Source organism: Cyprinus carpio, chromosome B13, assembly GCF_018340385.1.
Source record: "Cyprinus carpio isolate SPL01 chromosome B13, ASM1834038v1, whole genome shotgun sequence".
Lineage (NCBI taxonomy): Eukaryota > Metazoa > Chordata > Actinopteri > Cypriniformes > Cyprinidae > Cyprinus > Cyprinus carpio.
In genome coordinates, this window is record NC_056609.1 from 5712533 (window position 1) to 5735550 (window position 23018).

Consider the following 23018-nt stretch of genomic DNA (forward strand, 5'->3'; position numbering starts at 1 on the left):
AAATCTGGCGCTTCTCCATTTCAGTGCTGTGATTGGCCATCAGAGTGGGGGATTTCCTCCTGTGGAACTTATTTGCATAGTAACACACATTTAGAAAAGTGTGACTATGTCCAAATGTGATGGAAGAAGATTTAACTGTCATGCATGCATTCATTTGTTCATTAAAAGCTGAGTTTGTGTAAGATGTTGCACAACACATTGCTGTCACTAAGAATACTGTACTTATTTCTCTGAATAAGTATAATGTGTGTGTTGTAGTTTGCATCAGTTTGATGGTTGAGAATATAGTTATGAATGGATTTGGATGGAACTCATTGATCTCTCTTTGTTTCACACACTGCTGCTGCATCCAGAGGTCCTAAGGAATTTTTATGACAGTCACAGGCCAAAACCTTAGGAATCAGTCTGTTGATGGGTGAATGGGCAAAAACTGCATTTTGACCAAAGAGAAGCCATGTCCTTCCCAGGCTTTGTACCAAAGGTCTTCTTCCTGCCCTCTAAGAGGTGTCTGGCTGTTGTCCTAGAATCTTTATCTGATGGTGTTGGACAGTTTGTTAATGTTAATCTACCAAGATCCAATCAAAATGTAACAAACCTTTATCCACTATTGTGGTCAGAGAGGGTCCCCACCATAAACTGGGCCCTGGAATGTGCTGTCCACTACAAGAGCTTTTGAAGACAAGAGTTTTCTCCAAAAAAAAAAGGAAGCGAACACTTAGCTGTTTCAAGCACTCAGATCTGAAATTACTCTTGCTTGTCTTATAAAACTCTGTGATTGATGGAAAATTATCTATGAATATCCTGTATGCATGTAGTTTGATACTATGGTGCCAAGTCAAGCCAAGTCACCTTTATTTATATAGTGCTTTTAAAAATTCAGATTGTGTCAAAGCAACTGCACAGCATTAATTAGGAAAATAGTGTGTCAATTATGCAAAATGTCAATAGTAAACACTCAATTTTCAGTTAACCTCTTATGCACAGGGCTATTCTGGGGATTTCTGCCAGGCATTTTTCCTACCCAAATTCAAAAGCTTCCCATACCCCCATATACAGAGGTGTACATACAAAAGTTTGGTATCATTTTACAGGAAACCCTTTGAAATTGCATAAAACACTGTTGAAATTGATAAAAATGATTTTATATGTTGTCTGTGTTATAATTAAAGGGGTCATGACATGGGTTTTTTTATTTTATTATTATGGTCCCCTAGGTGCAATTATAGTATTACTATAGTTTTTTTTAAAAAAAAGCTTTTAAAATGTAGTGAATTATGACATTTTCCCACCCTGTTTCTCATCCTTTGATTCAAACAGTCTGTTTTTGGGTTGTTTCCCCTTTAAGAGTTCAGTGTTAACGCCCATTGTTATGATTAGCTAACGAGAGTGCCTATGGATCAATTATTAACGCCCCCAGCCAGAATATTTGTGGATTGAGCGTAACTGTTTAGTAGCGGGTGATGCATTCGAAGCGATGGCTCTTGCAATGATAAAACCTTATATGTTTGAGCACATCTGCGTGGCATTGTAATTTTCCTGTACACAGACCCACTCGCTGTCCGTCGACTGAACACTTGTGAGGCGCGCGGCGCGACAACGATACGAAATGAGCAGTTGTCTTGTGCTGGAGGCGGTCATATGCAAATGGTTGGAACGTCACTTCGCACCGTGACGTCTCTTCTTACCATGGATCCAGAACGAGCTGTATTTAGAGCTTGATTAAATAAATGGCTCGTCTATAATGGGGAGGGGGTCTTAAGCTATGAAACTTGCAGGACGTTTTAATGGTACAAAGACCTCTTATATTCCAAAAGATCAAGGCAAATTTGGTTTCTCATTTCATGACCCCTTTAAAGGAAAAAAAGGTGCTTTGTTTTTTTTTTTTTAGAAACTGAAGTTTGAAATTGTATAGCTCAGGTCCTGAGAGGTCCAGCCTCCTGCAAACAATTTTATTTGTTTCCAGCACATGTCAGCTAATAGAGGAGATTTGTTTCTATCATAATCTATGCAAAAGTTATTCTATTCCATCTAAAGGGAGGAATAATACCCTTTTTGTATACATTTTCCACCTACCCACATTTGAAGTCTCCCCATACCCACATATCTTTATATCCTTTTACAGAAAACCCTTTGAAGTTACATAAAAAAGCTGCTGTTTGTGACAAATATTATTATTTGTGTTGTTTTTCATATGATGAACCACCTCAATACAAGGCGCTTTTTTTTGTGTGTGTTCTAAACACTGTCTTTGAAAGTGGATAACTCAGGCCCTGTGTTCTCTAGCAAACTGCATTACATTATAAAATATATTTGGTCTATCACAATCTAAAATAGAATCCACATTCTCCAGCTTTATATCATTTCATTTATGTGCATTCTGGATTGGTATAGTGATTCAGAGCATCTGACCTCAGCATCCCTGTATCCCTTCTGCATCTTCAGCATCCTCTCTGTCTGTTTGGTCGCGAGCTGCGTGCTAATCTGCTAGCCGCAGCTGCTATATGGCGTTCAGAGCGTCAAAGAAACAAATATATGTTCATCCACACAGCACTGTAATAATCCATGTGTATTTACTGTATATTTACTGAAATGCATCATGTACTGTACTTTTCTGTCAATAAACAGTTTATCAGATTGTCAGCTGTGCTTTCATGTTTCAAAATAAAGATTCAATGATAAAAAAGTAACTAACACGCTTATAGCCTCACCAGATGCGTTCATTCCTCTCCACGGTGCCAGTGATCATCCATAACTTGTAATATGATTATTATAAATTGATATTCTCCAAGACGCACATGCGAAAGAAACAGCAAATCCCAGAGACCACTGCGAAATATCCCGGTGGACATGGAAGGGGTCACTGACTGCCCCCACCCTTCCCTCGCTGATGACGCAGAGGTGTCATATTCCACAGCTCTCACTCACCCACTGCTCAGCTTGACATCTGATTTGACTAATAGCACTTCACAACTGAGCTTAGATCTCTATAGCATAAATGCTAAACATAGGAAAGGCATTTGATATGAAGAGCGCGTCTTTGGAAGAAGGTGCGTCTTTTTTTCCTGGTGTGCATCTGGACAAAACGCTTTATATCTCAGCGATGGAAGCTCGCAGAAACGTAAAAATGGTCTTGAGATTCTAATCTAAAAGATAACATAGAGTATATAGACATTTGTGGCTGTTTGCGGCTGACTGAAGTGGTGCTACGAGTATAAATACAAATTTGCTCTGAGGTGAGAAATTTCATATCGCGATTCTATTGAAGATCATTCGATCTGTGATTGTCACACAATAAAATGATCTACATCGTCGAATTCCTGAACTTTCTTGTGATCTATGACTTAACTGTTTTGTGAAAAATATATAAAATACACATTCTTTGTAAAAAATTATTCGCAATTGTTAGGTGGAAATTTGTGTGTGGGACAAATATATTTCTAAGCTTAATTTCACTACTTTATGAATCATTAGTAACCCAAATTAATTGTATTCTTTGTAAAGAAGACACTCTAAGCTTTTAAATGAACCCATATATGGGCTGATCCCATATAAGGAAGGCTTTGCAAATGAAACACGAACATTTTGTATGTAGTTTTTGCACCCAGTACCGGGTCCGCAGAGTTTAGTTCATCATTGAATTCAGTAATGTCATCATCCAGCTCAGTTTAGTTTAAATAGTATCTGTGCAATCAAGTTGACGATATCGCTGGAAATTAAGTGTCCCCAACTATGTAAGCCAGAGGCAACAGCGGCAAGGAACCAAAATTCCATCGGTGACAGAATGGAGAAAGAACCTTGGGAGAAACCAGGCTCAGGCCAGACGAAACCAGCAGTTCAATTCCAGGCTGCAGCAAAGTCACATTGTGCAGAGGCCTCAACTGGTTCATGTGGTCTTGTCCCGGTGGCCATCTAGGAGACAAGGTCTTCACTGTGGATCTGTCTCTGGGGCTCACCTAGTTGTCCTGGTCTCCGCTGACATTCAGGGCTGTAGAGGTCCTCTCTAGGTGCTGATCCACCATCTGGGCTGGATACTTTCTGGATCCGGGTGACTGCAGTGACCGTCTGATCTGGATACAGACTGGATCTGGTGGCTACGATGACCTCGGAAAAAGAAAGAAACAGACTAATATTAGCATATATGAAATTTTTCTATCAATGTAGCAAGTACATTGGGTGTTATGGGAAGAGTTCCCAGTTAATGCAGCCTAAAAATCCTTTAATGCATTATTAAATGAATATTAGAAATGTGTTTGTGTGTTATGTGTAAGCCAGGTTAAATGTTTAATCTAGATTTAAACTAACAGAGTGTGTCTGGCTACCAAACAATGTTAGGTAGGTTATTTCAGAGTTTGGGCTCTAAACAGGAAAAGGATCTGCCGCCCGCAGTTGATTTTGATATTCTAGGTATTATCAAATTGCCAGAGTTCTAAGAACGTAGCGGACGTGGATGACTATAATGCAATAAGAGCTCATTCAAATACTGAGGTACTAAACCATTCAGGACTTTATAAGTAATTAAATTTTAAAAGCAAGATTTTAAAATCTATACGATGTTTAAAGGGAGCCAGTGCAGTGTTGACAGAACCGGGCTAATATGGTCATAATTCCTGGTTCTAGTAAGAACTCTAGCTGCTGCATTTTTGACCAGCTGGAGTTTGTTTACTAAAGCGTGCGGAACAAGCACCCAATAAAGCATTACAATAATCTAACCTTACGGTCACGAACGCATGAATAAACATTTCATAAAAGCATTCTAAGCTGAGGTGAAATTACATGACTCAGCCAAATGCACAAATGCTCTTTAGCACTCTTCTTCATGGGCATTTGAGTGTGCAGATAAAAACTAGATTAGCGCACCATATGCTGTTAAAATCAAAGCTCAGAATCGATTCATTCTGAAGATCTGAGAATCGATCCACAAATCAATTCTGCATCAATTTATCATCCCAGCCCTAGTAATTAACACCTTTTTTTTTTAATTTGGCAGTAAGATATTACTCATCATCCAGTTTTTTATGTCGACTATGCATTTGTTTTTTTCAAATTGATATGTTTCGCCTTACCGTGAAGAAATATAGAGCTGAGTATCATCATCAACACTGTGTTTCCTGATGATATCTCCCAAGGGTAACATGTAAAGCGTGGAAAGTAATGGCCCTAGTACTGAGCCTTGAGGTACTCCATACTGCACTTGTGATGGATATGATAGCTCTTCATTCACTGCTACGAATTGATGGTGGTCAGAAGTAGGAAATAAATAGTCAGAAGAGGATCTATGACTTCTGGAAGCACCTCTTTTAGGAGCTTAGATGGAATAGGGTCTAACATACATGTTGTTGGTTTAGATGATTTAACAAGTTTATACAATTCTTCCTCTCCTATAGTAGAGAATGAGTGGAATTTTTCTTCAGGGGATCTGTAGCACACTATCTGATGCAATATTGTAGCTGACGGCTGCATGGTTACAATTGTATCTCTAATAGTATCGATCTTGAAAGGAAAGTAGTTCATAAAATCATTACTGCTGTGCTGTTGGCAAATGTCAACACCTGTTGTTGCTTTATTTTTAGTTAATTTAGTGACTGTATTGTATAAATACCTGGGTTATGTATGTTTTCTTCTAAAAGAGATGAAAAGTAATCAGATCTAGTAGTTTTTAATACTCTTCTGTAAGATAGGGCACTTTCCCGCCAAGCAATACAAAATACCTCTAGTTTTGTTTTCCTCCAGCTGGGCTCCATTTTGCGGGCTGCTCTCTTTTAGCGTAAAGGAGCAACTGTATTTAAAATGCTAGAAAAGAGAGAGTCCATAGATTCTGTTACATCATAAAGTTATTCTGAGGTATTGGGTATGCTGAGGAATTGAGATAAATCAGTAAGATTAGAAGTGGTAGAAGTGATGGTTCTAGATTCTTGTATCATCAGGTTTTAGCCAGGTTTCTGTCAAACAGAGCACATCTAGGTTATGATCAGAGATCATATCATTTACAAAAAGTGCTTTCGTAGAAAGGGACCTGATATTCAGTAAGCCAAGCTTTATCATTTGTTTATCCGTATTACATCTGTTTTTTGTTTTTTGTTTTTATTTGTTGAACATCAATAAAATTGTTTAATTGGTTTGGATGTTTTTGTATTTTCTAGTTCGGGGAACAGACACAGTCTCTATAGTGTGATATCTAGGTGAAAGAGTCTCTATGTGCTGAGAATTAACTTATTTCTGTGACATCAGGCGGCTAGCAGGCGGTCGGTTTAGCCAGTCTGTCTGCTTCCTGACCTGGGCCCCATTTAGTCAAGTACAAACTCTAAGACTATACGTAATACTACTACAAATTTCCTGTGTATTTCCAGCTCATTGTTTTGTGGCAAATGATTCTGTGGACTTTAGCAAACATATATACAGTGTTCAAGAGAGCTCAATGTACTGCAACTGGAGAAAAAAACAATAAAGAAAAAACACTCATTCAGCTAGGATAAAACACCAGCACATTAAAAAGAAGGCTTTTATCAGTTTGACATCACGTGCTGCAAATACAACATATAGCACAAACCACAATGGAAATGTTTCAAGGGGACCCCAACAAGTGATGAACCTGGCTGGGACATGCTTATTGTTCAATATGTACTTGTGCTGTTGTGGCTGAAATTATTTTAAAATCCTGTTTGTATGATTCCTTACCCTTTTGGATATTTTAAGTATAAATAATCTGACAAAATACACAATTAATTGTGAAATGTTATGTAATCTGGGTAGCTTACTTCCACAACTTGTTGGAGCCCCCTTGAAACATTTCTGTTGTAGTCTGTTCTAGTTGCATCGATTTTCTGTATTTGATTGCAATGTGGGAATTTGCAGCGCATATATTTATTTGGTTGCTTTGTATTTGCAGCACATGTTGTCAAACTAATGATGTTTTCTTAATTTGCTGGTGTTTTTTCAATTAACATGTTTTCTTCAGTTGCAGCACAAGAGAGCCTTGGCCACCATACATATCTCTTTTAGGGCTGAGTATCACCAACAACCTCACAATTTCAGGACTTGGTAAGTTTAATGTGTTGTGTTTTGAAGTTTTATTTTTTTTTTTATTTTTGGAGTGTTTTGGTGTATTGGTGCTTAAAGAAGATCTGTAAAGTTGCAAAGACTAAAATCTCAAACCCAAAGAGATATTCTTTATAAAAGTTAAGAGTCCATCACACCCCCCTAAAACGGCTCATTCTAACACGCCCCCACATTTCTACGTCACAATGGGGGAAGATTTGCATAACACCGGCCAAATGTTCACGCAAAGAAAGAAGGCGTAACTTTGATTCTCGCTGTTGCCGCCGGTGCCATGTCGTGGAGATGCTGTTTCATTGTGAAAGTGAAAATACTTTGTTTGGCGTTCCAAAAGAGTATGACAAGGGGCATAACATTTCTGTCACACGCATGAGGCATTCAGCCAATCACAAAGCACTGGATAGCTGACCAATCAGAGCACACCTCGCTTTTCAGACCGATGAGCTTTGTAAAAAAAAAAAACGATGCGTTTCAGAAAGGCTGGGCATAGAGGAGAAACAATAATGTACAGTATGTGGAAAATAATGTGTTTTTTGAACCTTAACATATAATTACATTTAATTACACTAAATACACAAAATAATGTTCTTTTTAGCAACATCATATGACCCCTTTAAAGTTTTCCCGCACCGTGCCAAATCTCCGGCGTCCAGCGTTTGGCTGCTGAAAAGAATAATCCTACATTTAAAAAAAATCTTGTTGATTGATATCACTTTCGAGTCCATGAATTCGCCTACCAATGGTATAAGAGAAGCAGCTTTCACTCTCAACCAAACTAACATTACTAGCCAATCAGAATGTTTTGCTCTTATAAACAGACGTGCAGCCCTAATGAATGGAGAAGCGTGGAAAAAAAAAAGCTGTGAGGTGCAATGGTCAAAGATGTCCGTCTAGCGCATATTTACATAGAAAAGCTAATTATAATAAAGCTAATTATGAGCTTTGTAAACAGCTCAGAGTAATCATGTCATCTCCATAAGAACGATATGATTGCCAGAATAAATTTACCAGGATTTTTGAAAAGGTCCTATTCACACATGATCTCTTACCAGTAATTTAACATTAAAGACTGTATGTGTGTAAGGGGCTAAACTCTTCCTCTGTATATGCTGTGATTTTGAATTGCATCTGGAAAAACTGTGCATTATCTCACTAGATTTGTAACGTAAATCATTTAATAACCTTTTCCAACACAGGAGAATACATCAACCTATGTCTAAATATGCCATGTACTGTAGGCTACATTGCAATTCAAAAATAAATGTTTCTGTATGTGGCCAAATATAAAAATGAATGGATTTAAAAAATAAATGGATTTAAACATCATTTAATCACGCTCTAATGTGAAACGTCACCGGGCCGTTGGCGCCCTCTGCATGTATTTGTTTTAATACAAAATGTACTCAAGTTGGTTATGTTCATGTTATGTATTGGCATATTACATTATGTATTTTAACAGTGTTGTTCAATACCATCATGTAATTACTTGGTTTTGATATTTTATTTGAGCCAATTATTATTGCGTTAGTTTATATCATTATTTTATATATAAATAGTCATATTAAAGCCTGGTTTTCACTTAGGTCTGTTTGTTACTAAAAAATATCAGATTACTCAGTTGTCAAAATAATCAGTAGATTACTTGATTACTAAAATAATCATTAGTTACAGCCCTAGATTAGCTAAAATATTTCTAAATACAACTGCATTGTTTTACTTTTTTTTTTTTTAATTAAAAGTTAAATATTTTGTCATTGAAAATTTCTTAAAAGTTTCTTTAAAATAGTATTGAAATATTGTCATGATCTACTGAACCAAGTATCTGTATTTCGTCTCATCTCATGAGCTAAGTGTATTGTGACACCCCTAGTGTCGATTAGCGGTGATATAGCTCATAATGCTCAATGCTAATGCTAATAGCTCAAGTGTATGATACAGCTTTCATTCTTCAGGTCAACCATATATTCATGAAAAAGAAAATCAGTTTGAATAAAGAAAGCAATAACTTTGCCATAGTATCCTTTCAAATGTTAATGTTGCCACAGTAATTGGATGCTTTGCATGTGCCCCACCCCACCCCACCCCCGGGAAAAAATTCAGGCTCAGGTTTTTTTTTTTTTTTTTGCTTTAACCCCTGCAATTTGAAATGCATCTCATTCAATTTAGGGTTGCACAGCTTTGTCAAGTAGTTGTCACTAGTCCAGGCATTGGGTCTGTGTCACTGTTTGCTGATCACAACTTCAGTTGTGCTTGTTCAATTGTTTTCAGTTGAATTCAGTGGATGTTTGGTCACAATTTAATACATTTTAATCACATTTATAAACATGCAAGGATCTGTAATATCACTGCAGTTCCAGAATAAGCAGAATCATGATTCATTGATTCATTTTATCAGCACATTTCTACAAATGCTAACAGAAAAACCTACCCTTGACATAAACTGTCACCCAGACTCTTCTCTGTCCCTATCAAAAAACCCTCTGAAACACTTCAGTTCCTCTTAGAATTCCTCATTCACTCTTACTCATATCTCCTGTCAGTGCCGCATCTATCAGCTCCTCCTCTCCTCTACTGACGGGATGAATGATGTTCTGTTCAGTCTGAGCTGGCTGTTTTATGAACTGTTATTAAAATTTCTGAGAACGTTTACAAATTATTTATTTATATTATTTATTGTAATGATTATGATGATGATGATTAGTATTTATAATCAAAGGGGGAAAAAAATCATAATCAAATAATTTTAATTAAAACTGTGATTTTTTTTTTTTGTTATTATTAATAATGATATTAATGACTTATCAAGAATTATTTAAATAATAATCCAGTCATATTAACTTGCCAATTACAGCACTCATTTGTGTGTTTTACATGTTTGCCCATTAGGTACAAGCAATGGCTCTGTGCTGGTGTACAACTTGACCAGTGGCCTCCTGCACAAAGAGCTAAGTGTCCATTCCTGTGAAGTCAGGTAAGAAGCCTTGCTTTACTCTGTAATCATATACTTGTACATGCATTCTGTTATAAGAATATCATACAACTGGACAGTGGTTTTTAGTTCTGATTGGCTGATCAGCGCTGTAAGCTGTGCAATTATTTTCAGGGAAACGCATGGTGAACGTAGTTTCAGGCAGCTCTTGATCACATTACATGCGAATATCACTTTGCCAAATGATTTCAGTTATTTCAAAGGTTACTTACAACGGCAAAATAACCAAAACCCACAATGACACTGGCCAAACAAATAAATATAGTAAGCAATAAGATAAAAACGAGAGATTATTTCCATGTTTTGCCACAAATTATGTAGCACATACTCTATTTCTCCCACTCTCTCTCCCTTGACGCACACGCATAGTTTGCACACACAGATACATACACACTTATGTTGTTTGCGCTATCAGTTTTATCAGTAAAATAGTTTAGGAACTTAAAAGCTAAATGATATTTCTCACAAGCGAGGTAACGGCGGTGATGTTTATGAAGAAAATGAACTTAAAGTTTTGAGAGACACACAGACTCACAGAGATAATTCACACACACACACTCTCTCTCTCTCTCTCTCTCTCTCTCTCTCTCTCTCTCTCTCTCTCTCTAATAACTTCATTAAATAGTTGCATAAGTCTGCTATCATTGGCTCAGTCCCCTGGTACTAGGTCTAAAATGACATTTTGGAATTAGCAACAGAGGCGTTGGATGAGATGCGGAAGAAACTAACCTACTCACAACAGCATTTTATGTACAAAAACCAGACGAGTGCCTTGAAATATATCATCTGATCATTGTCTTGAGGTGTGGCAACCGTAATATAAGCGGAATAATTCACGTCATGACTGCATCACCACCTCGGATCTGCATTATTTTTCTAATAATTCAATAGCCCGTCGTCAGTTATTACTTAACGTATTATACACTATGCACTTATACACAGAGTTTTCACACCTGGGGCCTTCTTTGTACCTCGCTTAATAATACATCTGAGATGTATTATCTGAGATGCCAGATCTTTTAATCCTGATAACTGATCTCTGGGTAATTTGGTTCTTCAAACGAATTTGCGGATTTGATTAAAATATCTGGATTAATTTGTCTACTGTGCGTTCTCTTGTTCCTCGAAAAGGGCAGATGTATCAATACTCAAATCCTCGATCAGCAATGCAGCGATTGGCTGGCAGCAAGACAACAACGTAATGACATCATATATTTAAAAAAGACACCTGTCAAAAAACTTAACAAATTTCTTGACTTTTATAAGGAAACAGCCAAGCGATCAAAACTACATAAATGGTATAATGGATAAATGAAATGTGCACTGTTTTTGTTTTATTATTATTATTATTTATTTTTTACATGATTCCAGATTATTTATATTCACATTTATAGTATTTATAATATTTGTACAGGCTTTACATTTTTATTTCAGTGTTGTAATTAGCAATTCATTTAATGTTATCTTTGAAACAGATTTGTTTAAAGTTAAAGTTTCTTAGAATTTCTCTTCCTAACAGCATTAATTAAAGTTTCTTAGGGGTCAAGATCAAGTTATCTGCATCTCCTCTGCTCCATCAAGCCACACATAATAGCTGTCACCACTCAAATTAATGCACGACTCAGATTAACTGTATAGCATGTGTGTAATTATTTTATCATGAATAAATATTTCAATGAGTAAAACTGGCTGTGTCTTTAGTATTATAGACTACATAACATTGTTGTATTACTTTTCAAATAATTTTAAATGACTGTTCCTGGATCAGTAGTGTACTCTTCTAATAAAATAGCCATGGCTAGGACAGATTTTAAGTATCAATTCTGCTTAAAAAAGATGCAATCTAATCCTGTTTACATTAAATAAGCCTGCTCATTAAAGCCGGTTTAAGTTTTATGGACCTGTTGCTATGACAGCAACTCTGGGATGAGCTTTGAAGAACGAACCAATCCAAAATCAAGCAAAATCGTCAATAGTAAAATCCAGCTAACTGAGATTACATTCTCTCCCTTGGTTTTGTTTAGGTATATATAAAAACTGCAGTCATGCTCTGATCCACATCAAAATAACTGGTCAGAGATTGCGTGAATGTGGTAGTCTCAGTCCAATTTAAAATCAGCTCTGGAGTGGTTTACGTGTAGTTAGTGTAAGGAAATGTTAGCTCTTTTCTTTAAAGAAGAATCGAATCTAGAGACTCGAATTGCTTTAATTGAACTGATTCCAAATTTAATTTGTTTATACTTCATCAACGGTTCGTCCACCGAACTTAAAATTCAGTATATCCTTACAATTCTGTTGATATTACTTCATGGATGATGATAAATACAAACAGAATGATAATTTATACGCTACGAGCTATAGCACAGGATCTGGGCAAAGTTTAATCTTAAAATACACCGCACAAGACAATATTCCTTTATAAATGAAACAAGAATTTATTGCACCATCTCAGCAATAGATAGAGGTTTTGTTTGCCTTTACTTGTGATTTCGCTGCTGACCGCGGCATCGTTTCGTCTCCTTGGCTCGAGTTAAGCTGAAAGGGTAGATGACGTCTGGGGATACCCTTTGCCTTGATTGGTCGGTTGACTGCCCGGCGATTTTGAGAGATCCAACAGCTCTTGCCTTGTCTGCGGACAAAGTTTCTTCTGAGTTCTTTCGTTTGCGCGGCGTTAGCTTTGAAGATTCTGTCACGGAAAGTTTAAGTTCTTTATGACTTGCAAGCACGCTGATGGCTAAAAGCCGGTGGTTTGAAGGGCAAGCAAGCAAACTCACTATTCGGACATGGTGGTTTTAAGGGGAAGATTTTGGTCCGTCCCACGACATGATCCTCCAATCGACTCGATGCAAGGCGGAGCTTGCATTCCTTAACCTGACGCTTCCACTTATCCCATGGGGCAATATCTTTGCAGGCTTTTGTTTAATAACGTCCATAACATGCCGTACAACACGCACCATTAAAAATACCATCTTTTCATTCATACAGTCTTGCAAAGATCGCAGCCATTCGTTCAACACTAAACTTTCCATATATTACCCACATTTAATAGCACTGTCTGCTAAAACCAATAAGACATTGGTTCAAGTTGCACCGATTACATTTGAACACATCACACAAATATAAGACATAAAACATATTATTTGTGAATATAGTTAAACCTTCAGATTCCTCAATGGTTGTCCTTTTTGAGATTATTTATTGAAAAGTTCAGTTTGTAGAAAAATTCACAAGCAAGTCACAGGTCATGGGACCCGCTGTATGATCCCTTTGTTGTGGTCCATTAATTATTGATGATTCCTGCGGGTTTGGGTCTTGTGATCAGAGTTAATTTAATCAGCTCCTTTTTAGGAAATAGCAGTATGGCTGACAGGACCCCGACTCAGGATGTCGAGTCCTATGATTAGCTCATGATTAGTTTTCTGATAAACGGGGTAGCCCGGAACAGACGTCCTCTGTTGTGAGATCACATCATCACTTCACTTAATGTTGACAGGTTTTTTAGCCATTTGTTTCCTTGACAGGAAACTAGTCCAGACAATCTAAGCATTGTTTCCCATTAGCTAATCATTAATGGTGTTCAGATTGCAGCTGGGAGGAAGTAGGCTCTTTTAATTCCTTTGGCAGAAGTAGCCGATTCTGCAGTTATTGGTGTGACTGTTCACTGAGGTCCTACTTTAGGAAGCAATTTAACCCCTGTGAGTGGGCACTAGGGGTGTCCCCGACTAAGGATTTTCATGGTCGAATTGGAATTTTTGAATCTTGCCGATATTTGACTGATAGTCAAATCATATGTTTTGGTGGCGGGGGCAAAATACATTACCAAGACTCAAGTCAGACATTCGACAGTCATAATTACATTAACACAGGGAAAATGGATTTCACAGGATTTATTCATGCACGTTAAAATATTTATTTGAAGCTTCTTTCTTTTCAGATTCTTATTTAAAGCATTATTTTAATAGACTGTATATTAACTTATTGGGAGAAAACCAGTAGTTCTATGTGAAATCAGACATTTGAGAACCCCCATATAGCCAAAATGGCATGATCATAACACACCTGTGAATATTCGACTGTGAGATTGGTAGTCGAATCAGGCTCCAGGCCCCGATATACTTCAAACAGAGTTCGTTTTCGTTCTTTGTTTGGGGGCAAAAAGAAGTTTGAAAAGGCTGAGCGATAGTATACTGTTTCCGAACTTTCCAATACCCCCGCGCTGCTGGAGGCGGGGTGTAGACTAATGTAAACATGTGTCGAGACACTTAAGCGTATCCCTTAAACAGCAACGATGAAATGAAGAAGTGTTGGCAATCTAGGAAGAAGTGTAGGCAATCTTTTGACAAAAGAATGATTAGCAGCAGTTTAGAGTCAAGTATCATGTTTGCAATACAAAAGAACCATCGCATTTCCATAATCAGTCCTTTATGGGAAGTGTGAATGGCTCATAGTCTGAAAACTTTAGCATGATGTGGAAAAAAATATTGGAGTCAGTTTGTTACTTTATTTTATTAGTGTTCATTTATTTTATTAAACTGGATAAATTGTTACACTTTTTTATATTTTATGTGGTGTCATGATTTACTTTTGATAAAAACAAAGGTTTATTATTGTATGTTCGTTTTGCATTTCATTTATTGTATACCCTTTAAATTCGCTTATTGAAAGAAAAACAACAGCAGCAGCAGTATTGTGTAACATTTATTTGAAACACATGTATTTGGTACTTGCTACCTTTTATCTTTACTCTTTCCTTTCATTCTTTTCGTGGCTTTGGATCAATTTCTTTCTAGGAATTAAATGCTTTCTCTGAATCTTTAATGTCTGTCCGTGAGCGATCGTACAGCTGCGGATATATTTGTGCCAGCTCAGCTATTCGACACTCCAGTGTATTCATGTTGCTAGTGACTAGGAGATGTTGTTCTTTTGCCTGACCTCCGTTGAATGAGATATGAACCAGAAAAAAAAATCGCAAGAAGGTGGAGTTTCAGAACAAACCCAATGATTGCGTAACCGCCATGGACCAATGGAAGCTCAAAGGGGTTTGTGGGGTTGCCAGAGGGGGTGAAAGTCTCTCTATGCAGCCGACTTTCTCAGAGATAATCTTTCCAAGTGGATTCCTGCACTGAAAGGACAGGATATTGAGCGGGCTCATCGCATCTATGACAGAAGAAAAAGTCACTCCGAACGGCCGCATACTCTTATCTTTCGTGTGCTGAGATGGCAAGACAGATTGGCGATCCTGAAGGGTGCACGGCAGGCATACCTGGTGAAATATACACAGGATAATGTCACGCTGCTGTTTTTTCCCAACTTCAGACCAGCCACGTCTGCCAGGAGAAGGAACCTCAACCCAGTCCTTAGGAGGATGACAGCACTGGGTCTGCAGCCGTTTCTCATCTATCCGGCGATGATTAAACTGTGACACAATGGTGAGCAGATGATGTTCGACTGTTCTCGGAAAACGGAGGATTTTATCAGCTCACTGCCACAGAAGAAGGCATCTTTACTGCCCAGGAGAGGAGAATAACAAGGTGGACATGGGCACTTAAGTTTCTGCTGTGATCTTCTATCCTACAATCTTGTCTAGTGACTGATAAGCTTTGAAATCTTTTTTTTGGAGCTAATGGAGAGAAGCTTTGATTACTAGTTCTTGACATTGGGCTTTTTGGGGACAGGTTTTGTGTTGGTGTGGATCGGTCACCTAATCCAAATATTTATTTATTTATTTTTCTTAGGCAGACCTATATTCTCAGTAATGTGCGGCCTGCTTTGGTTCTTGTTCAAAGTTTTTTGTCATTCCTTTTTCTGTGCTACTTGTGGTTTGGCATATAGAGTTACTTTAAGGAGATCTCATCTTGTGTGGGATTGGATTGCGCCATCTTCTGGTGGACCATCTGTTTCCTTGTGTGTGGTGGAATTGTTGATCACATTACAATGCCCTTTTCTGTCAAATCTGTTTAAAATTGGGAATTATCTGACCTTAATTTTTCTGTTAACTTGGTAGAAAGTGTGGTCTAACCTCAGTTTAGCCTCTAAAAACTTGGCTCATCGTCTTATATATTTCAAAGTTATTCATAGAGCATGCATAGTAACTCAGAGTGTGTGGTGTCTGTTGTTGTTGTTTTGGTGTTTTGTGACGTTTGTTGTATGTATAAAAATAAATAAAAAAATGATCACAAAAAAAAGGAAGCTGAACTGTCGATGTATATTCTCAATGCCCTTACTGGGCAGAGAAGGTTAAACTCCTGTTCCTCCTCAGAAGGAGGAAGCACAGAGAGAGTAACAACCTGGGCTCTAAACGGCGTGTAGACCAATTTAGGGACATACCCATGTCTTGGCTGTAGGACAACATTGGAGTTGTTAGGTAGGACAATATCACCAATATGTCACAAGTTATTGGGTCCTTGCCAGGGGTTTTGCACCAGGCGAACAAAATCGACCACTTAAGTGCATAGAGGCATCTTGTAGATGGGGCTGTAGCCTGTGAGATAGTATTCAGGATGCTCTCTGGGAGAATTTTGAATATGTTTGTTTTTAATTTTTCTTGTTATCACAGCGGCTATGTGTGAAGGTGCTTTTAGAATGGGCCCATGATTCAAAACAATTTCTGGAACACACATACTGCCACTGGCACCCAGAACTGAACGGAGTGCTTGAGGGCATGACAGAGGGCGTTTCGGGGGTGGTCCAATGCTTGCGAGATCTTGCCCCTTACTCTTCCTTTCCTGCAGATCAGGACGATGCAGGGGGACGCAAGGTCCAAGTTTAGATAGCGTCTGGCCGAGCAGGAGCGCTGTCAGGGCTCAGGTTTTTGAGCAGGCTGAGCGGGCTACTGCTGCTGCGCTGGAGCAGGCTTGGGGCAATTGGTGGCCGTTGCAGAGCTGGAGTGTTTTGGCAACAACTGTCGCATGGCCTGTGTCACAAGGATAAAGTTGCTGATGCTGACGCGCCATCTCATTAGACGCCCCTTTAGAGAGAAGTGCATCTTTACAGATTATGATTATAATGAAAGAGTTTTTGTTTTCAATTTGTTTTATTTCATTAAGTAATCATTTAAAGCTTTCTATAGATATATTTATCATGTCTGTGAGACATGTTTTCACTGAGTTTCGGTTCCTTTTTGTACTCCTGTTAAAGACGAGATGGCAGAAAGCCCATCGTGTTTGTTTTCTTTATTTCATAAAAGCACAACGTTTTGTTGATATTGTGAGTGCACACAAATAAAAGACCCTTTGCAGTTACGAATGATGTATTACTCTTACCTTTATGTGCAAAAATTACGGCGTATCTACTGAAAGAAAAATGCAAGTGATCACGCTGGCGTCTCCATGTCCTGAAGCTTCTCCGCACAAACGATTGGATATAGCGCACATTTATCTGGGTCTAACGTTTAAACATTATTATATGCTTGAACTGTTTTATATCTATAGGTTTTATTTTAGGCGAGTCGTGATGATTTGAGTAGGCTAAATTGATCAAACATAGGCTCACTGTCTAACGCTGGCCGCTTGGTTGTTACTTAAAAAAAAAAAAAACTAAAACTTATATTTAACAAACAAAAAAAAAATGCTCCAAACGTTTTTCTAAATTAACTTAATAAAAAAACAAAACAAAATATAACCACTTTGCTATTACATACAAAACTGAACTATTTAAATAGCTGAAACAGTAGTATAAACTGTTTAGGGACTGTTTAGCTGTTCAAATCAGACACTAGAGCATCCCTTCATTCAGACGCAGTGGAAGATCTGATAAGAATCAGTGTAGAGGGGCCAAGTATGGAAGATTTTGATGCTAGAGAGAGTGTGGCCAGCTGGTTTAGCCAAGGCCAAAGGTCAAGAAGGCCAAACTACAGGAGTTGGCCATCCGAGGAGCATGTGACTGCAATGGAGGATAGTCCATAAGACATTGAGCCATGAGATGTTCAGTTTGAAGCCCTTAAAATACTTAAAACACTTAATTTAGATTTTTTTTTATTTAATTTATCTTGAGATGTTTTAAGTTTAAATTTCAGCTCAGTGAAGCACTTTAAGCACCAACACTTTTTTCAGTAAGTAAGCTTTCTTGTAGAATTGTGCTTCAAATAAAGAACTTATGTTGACCAGATTGTTAGTTAATCATTTACAAGTCAATATTGTCTATATGGACAGCGATTAAAAAAAAAAAAAAAAAAAAGTGAACTTCGGTGTTAAATGTGATGTGGTCGAAAATTTGGGTGCACCTCACTTTTGTGCTGGTGCACCTAAGAAAAAAAATTAGGCACACCAGTGCAACCAGTGCAAAAAGTTAATCTAGAGCCCTGAGCGTTTTTAAGGAACACATCAACGTAAGGGCAAGTAGACCCAACAGAGACAGAACCCAAAAGCACAGACTTACATACCAGCGATAATTAATAAACACATGTGATAGGAATCATAATCAAACTAAACGAGAGTCTGACAAGTACAATGTTAGCTGAAACATTTAACCTAAATAAAAGTGTGAAGTTATGCTTAATAAGTGTTTGTGCCTAGAGTGGAAGATGAAGCGTGCTTAATGCATGAAGCGCCAGTGCGATCACTTCATTTTGTTCTTCAGTGGAAACAAGTAGGCTACGCCTTTATTTTTGCTCATTCAGATAATTATATTCAGACTAATTCTTCATTTGGAACTGTAAATGGTCTACCCTTATATTCGTGTGCACTCACAGTATCAAAAAAAACGTTGTGCTTTTGTAAAATAGAGAAAAACAGGAAGCGCTTGCCATCTAGTCTGCGTGAACAGGGAAACGTTGAGCTCGGGCTGAAATGCAAAGCTCTAAAATCAGGTGCAGTTTAGCTTCGCCATGACCGAAACTGATGGTTTATTTTCACAATAAGCTACAGAATAAATGTAAGACTGGATCCATGAAGGGCTAATAATGACAGTAAGACGTTAATAATGTATGATCATGCTTTGTCTGCTATTGGAGTATTTTGGAATCTAATTTAAGTGCATTTTACTTAAAACAAGAAAAATAATGCAACTGGAAAATAATGCAAATAGAAACAAGATAATTGTTTCCTATTCCATTGGCAGATAATTTGCAAAATAAGAAAAATACACTTAAAAGACTAAATACCTCATGTCATTTTTCTTATGTATGTGAACTGCTTTATTCGCAGATGTTTTATGCGATATTCCAGTTTTGTACACAAGTTAAATTCGAATCTTTGGATGGAAGTTCAAGTTCAAGTTGAGCCTTATTGTCATTACGCTACATGTGTGGACATACAGTGGAATGAAATGTCATGCCTTACAGGACCACGGTGTTACATAAATAAAGACATGCAACAATGAAGTAAAACAGTATAAACCTATACACAACTAACCTACTGACAGATTTTAACTATAAATATACTATATATAAATGTTTACCTATACATAAGCTAAAAAATACAGACTGTATGAATGCTTTACATAATACTATACCTATACACAACTTACCTACTTAAAGATTTTGACTTTAAATACTATATATAAATGTTTACCCAGTGGTGGGCCATCAGGGTCAGCAGGGCCTTCTCTGCTTGCCCTATTAAAAATAAAATTGTTTAAATTGTTGTTGTTGTTATTATTATTATCATTATTATTATTATTATTATAATTATTATTTAGGTATCATTTTCATTTGTGTAATGTCCACAAAATGGCCTATGATTATTTTCATTGAGGTTGAACTGGAATATCTGACATAAAAAAAAAGTCTGCGGCCAGCACATAGACATAGACTGTATAAAAACAGGGCCAGCACTACAGATAGTGCTTCCCTTTTGTTCAAAGACGTTGCATCTAATTTGTAACGAGCATTAGCGACATAATCATCAGCCAATCAAATTTTGTATTTTTTTAGTTTATGTATAGGTAAACACAGTAGCGAACCGTGGGATTATGTACACAGCAGTGTGTGTGAAAAGTGTCTAGTGCGCATAGAGGAGAATAGCACAAAATATATTTGAATTGTACAAAAAAAAAATGTTTCAGACAGTTTTTCTGTGATGTGGTAAGGTTGCGGGGTGTGTGGGGGGTGGAGGAGGTGAGATGGTCCATGTTTCAGGAGCTGTTGAGCAGTCTGGCGGAGTGGGCTCTGATGCTCCAGTACAGTCTTCCTGATGGTAGGAGCTGGAAGAGACTTTGAGAGGGATGGGTGGGGTCCTTTACGATACTGTTGGCTTTGCTGGAGCATCGTGTAAGGAAAATTCCCAGGATGGAGGGGAGAAGGGCACGGATGATCTTTACAGCTGTGTTCACTGTCCGCTGGAGGGTCTTGCGCTCTACTGTACTACAGTTCCCGTACCAGACAGTGATGCAGCTGGTCAGCACGGTATCTATGGTTCCTCTGTAGAATGCGGTGAGGAGGTGCTCTTTTCAGCCGGCGGAGAAAGTGAAGCCGCTATTTTGCCTACTTGGAGAGTGGTGTTGGTGGTCCAGGTTAGATCCTCTGTGATGTGTACAGCTGGCTAGGTGTGTCCTTCATGTTAGCACATGGGGGGATGTAAACTGCAACAATAACAATGGCCGTGAACTCCCACGACAGATAGAACGGTCGACACTTCACAAACATAAACTCCACCAGCGATGAACAGTGTTTTGTCATGGCTGCAGCTTTCTCTCATTTTGGGGGCGTTTTGTGCAGTTGGGGTGATGCTCACGTCGCAGTTTCTGCGATTCCACGCAGAACATAAATACAAAATTAAAAACCTGTGAAATCCAAGTGGAAATGTTCGACATCTGTATTTTATTGTTTTACAATTGTTTTGTTTTCTTTAGGAATCCTGTAAGCACTTTTTTATTGATATTAAACAGATGTAATTTTTTGTTCAGATTAAAATGTTATGACATTGTATGTCACAATTGTAAACTGGAACTGTGACTCTTTAAAGCATATATATATGGTCTTTTTGTAAAATACATTTTATACGTATTATACATTTAACTAAAGGATCCTGCAAGCACTTTAATTCCCAACACCCCTACCCTTTACTTGCATAAAAATTGGTTCTATAACGTTGAATGTTTCAGGGACTGATTATTGCAAATGCAGATCCCACTGTGTTCTGGTTAAATATTTTTTATTTACTTATTGCTAAGGTTTGCATATGGTGGTGTGTTCTTACAACATACAGAACTACCAAATTTTGCTATAAGTTTGATTGCATCATATAATATAATTGCTTTTAATAGTGTTCATCATCTGTCTTTAATTGATTTTTCCGTACATTTCTGCCATATGCACATAAACTGACAGTCACCACTGATAAGTGACTACTAAATATTGTAGAAACTTAATTTTCTGTAAAGTTGCTTTGCAACGATTTGTATTGTAAAAAGCACTATACAAATAAACTTGAATTGAATTGTGTTCTTAATGACACCTTTCCTAAAAATATATCCTATTCCTAAAATAAGAAATATCCCAATATATCGTCTTCCTGACAGTATCGCAATGTATCACAACATATCGTATCGCAACCCCTGTATCGTGATACGTATCGTATCGCCAGATTCTTCGCAATACACAGCCCTAGTCCATGGAGCTGAAAAGCGGAAGTTGTCGTTTAGCCATGTTTAAGTGAAAACAAGCACACAACAATCCCTTGTCTCATGCTGTATAGACAGACTGAGTTGAATTAAGTCCAGTTTATTTTCCAGAGAGCGAACGTTTGAGAGCATGAGTGATGGAATCGCTGGTCTAGTGGTGTTAGCCTTTAGCCTAGCACGTGTCCACGCTTGCAGCGCTTCTGTCCCCACTCACACCACCGGCATCGCCGTTTTGTGCAGGTAGCATCAGTAGGCGAGGCGGCTGTCTCGGGGTTCGGCTTCAGCAGCAGACAGAGGCCTCTTAGCTTCTCAGTAGTCACCGGAGAAAGCTGCTGTTTGTACTCACTGCCGATTTCCAAAAGGCTCTGTCGATCATAGATGTGTTTATCTGATGATTTTGTGATAAGGTGAGACAGTTTTTGGGACCCAGAGTAGCCGCTGCGTCCGACCATGCCGCTATCTTGGATCTTGGAAACATAGCTAGGGAATAATTTTGTGAAGCAAATAGTTCAGTTGATTCAAAGCTTCAAAAAGCTTTTTTTCCCCATCAGTGCAACGTTTTATGAGAAGAACAACATATTTTTAGTCCTAACTTGTGTTATAGCGTGTTTGAAATAACTTTGTTCTGTGAACTGATGACTTGTCATAGAATGAGGCAGAAATTATATTTTTTATAGTATTCTATACAGTGGTAAAGTCTACATCAATTAGCATTGCATTATAATATATTCATTATATACATTATCCTTATGAAAAATACCAGAGATAGCTTGAAGAACATAGATGCGAGTAAAATGGTTGAATTGTAGAGCCTTGTATGGCCTATGTATGTATTTATTGCATTTACAGCATGTGTCCCCATTAATGTGTATACAGTATGAATTCTAGCCCATTGAAGGTAAAACAAAAGCATGTAGACTCCATTATCATTAAAGAGGTCATGAACTGCCTTTTTTTTTTTATATATTTTACTTTTCTTTGAGGTCCACTTATAATGTTATCAAGATTTTTAAACCAAAATCTTCAGAATTTAGACATGACATAAGCTATTTTCTGTCCTGTTTTGAGCCCCCACACCGGAACACTCTGTTTGAACAGGCGTGGCGTTGTTGATTGTAGTCTTGGAAGTAAATGTCCACTGGTATGATTGGCTAAAAGTTGTGAATGTTTGACAGCCTACATCCTTCAAAGATGGACGCTGCTGTGATTAAAGTTAAAAATGCATAAATACTCAGTACATATCAAACAATCTGTAATAACAGACAAAGCAATAGTGACCACGTAAAACAGAAACTCACACATGTGGTGTGACATCATTGTCGGATCCACTATCTGCACAGCATCGTCTTTTAGTTTCAATCTTTCTGAAAATCCTGCATTGAATCTGCTGTAAAAATGAAGAGAACAAAGGGCCAGG

The 23018-nt window shown here is 37.7% G+C and overlaps 1 protein-coding gene across 1 annotated transcript in view; it reads left to right on the forward strand.

Annotated features, from left to right (window-relative positions):
• Nucleotides 1-23018, forward strand: part of wdr11 (WD repeat domain 11) — a 184757-nt gene that overhangs the window by 69927 nt on the left and 91812 nt on the right. The window contains exon 11 of the mRNA XM_042736306.1: nt 9940-10024. Within this exon, the coding sequence (XP_042592240.1) occupies nt 9940-10024 (85 nt within the window). The remainder of the gene's footprint in view (nt 1-9939; nt 10025-23018) is intronic.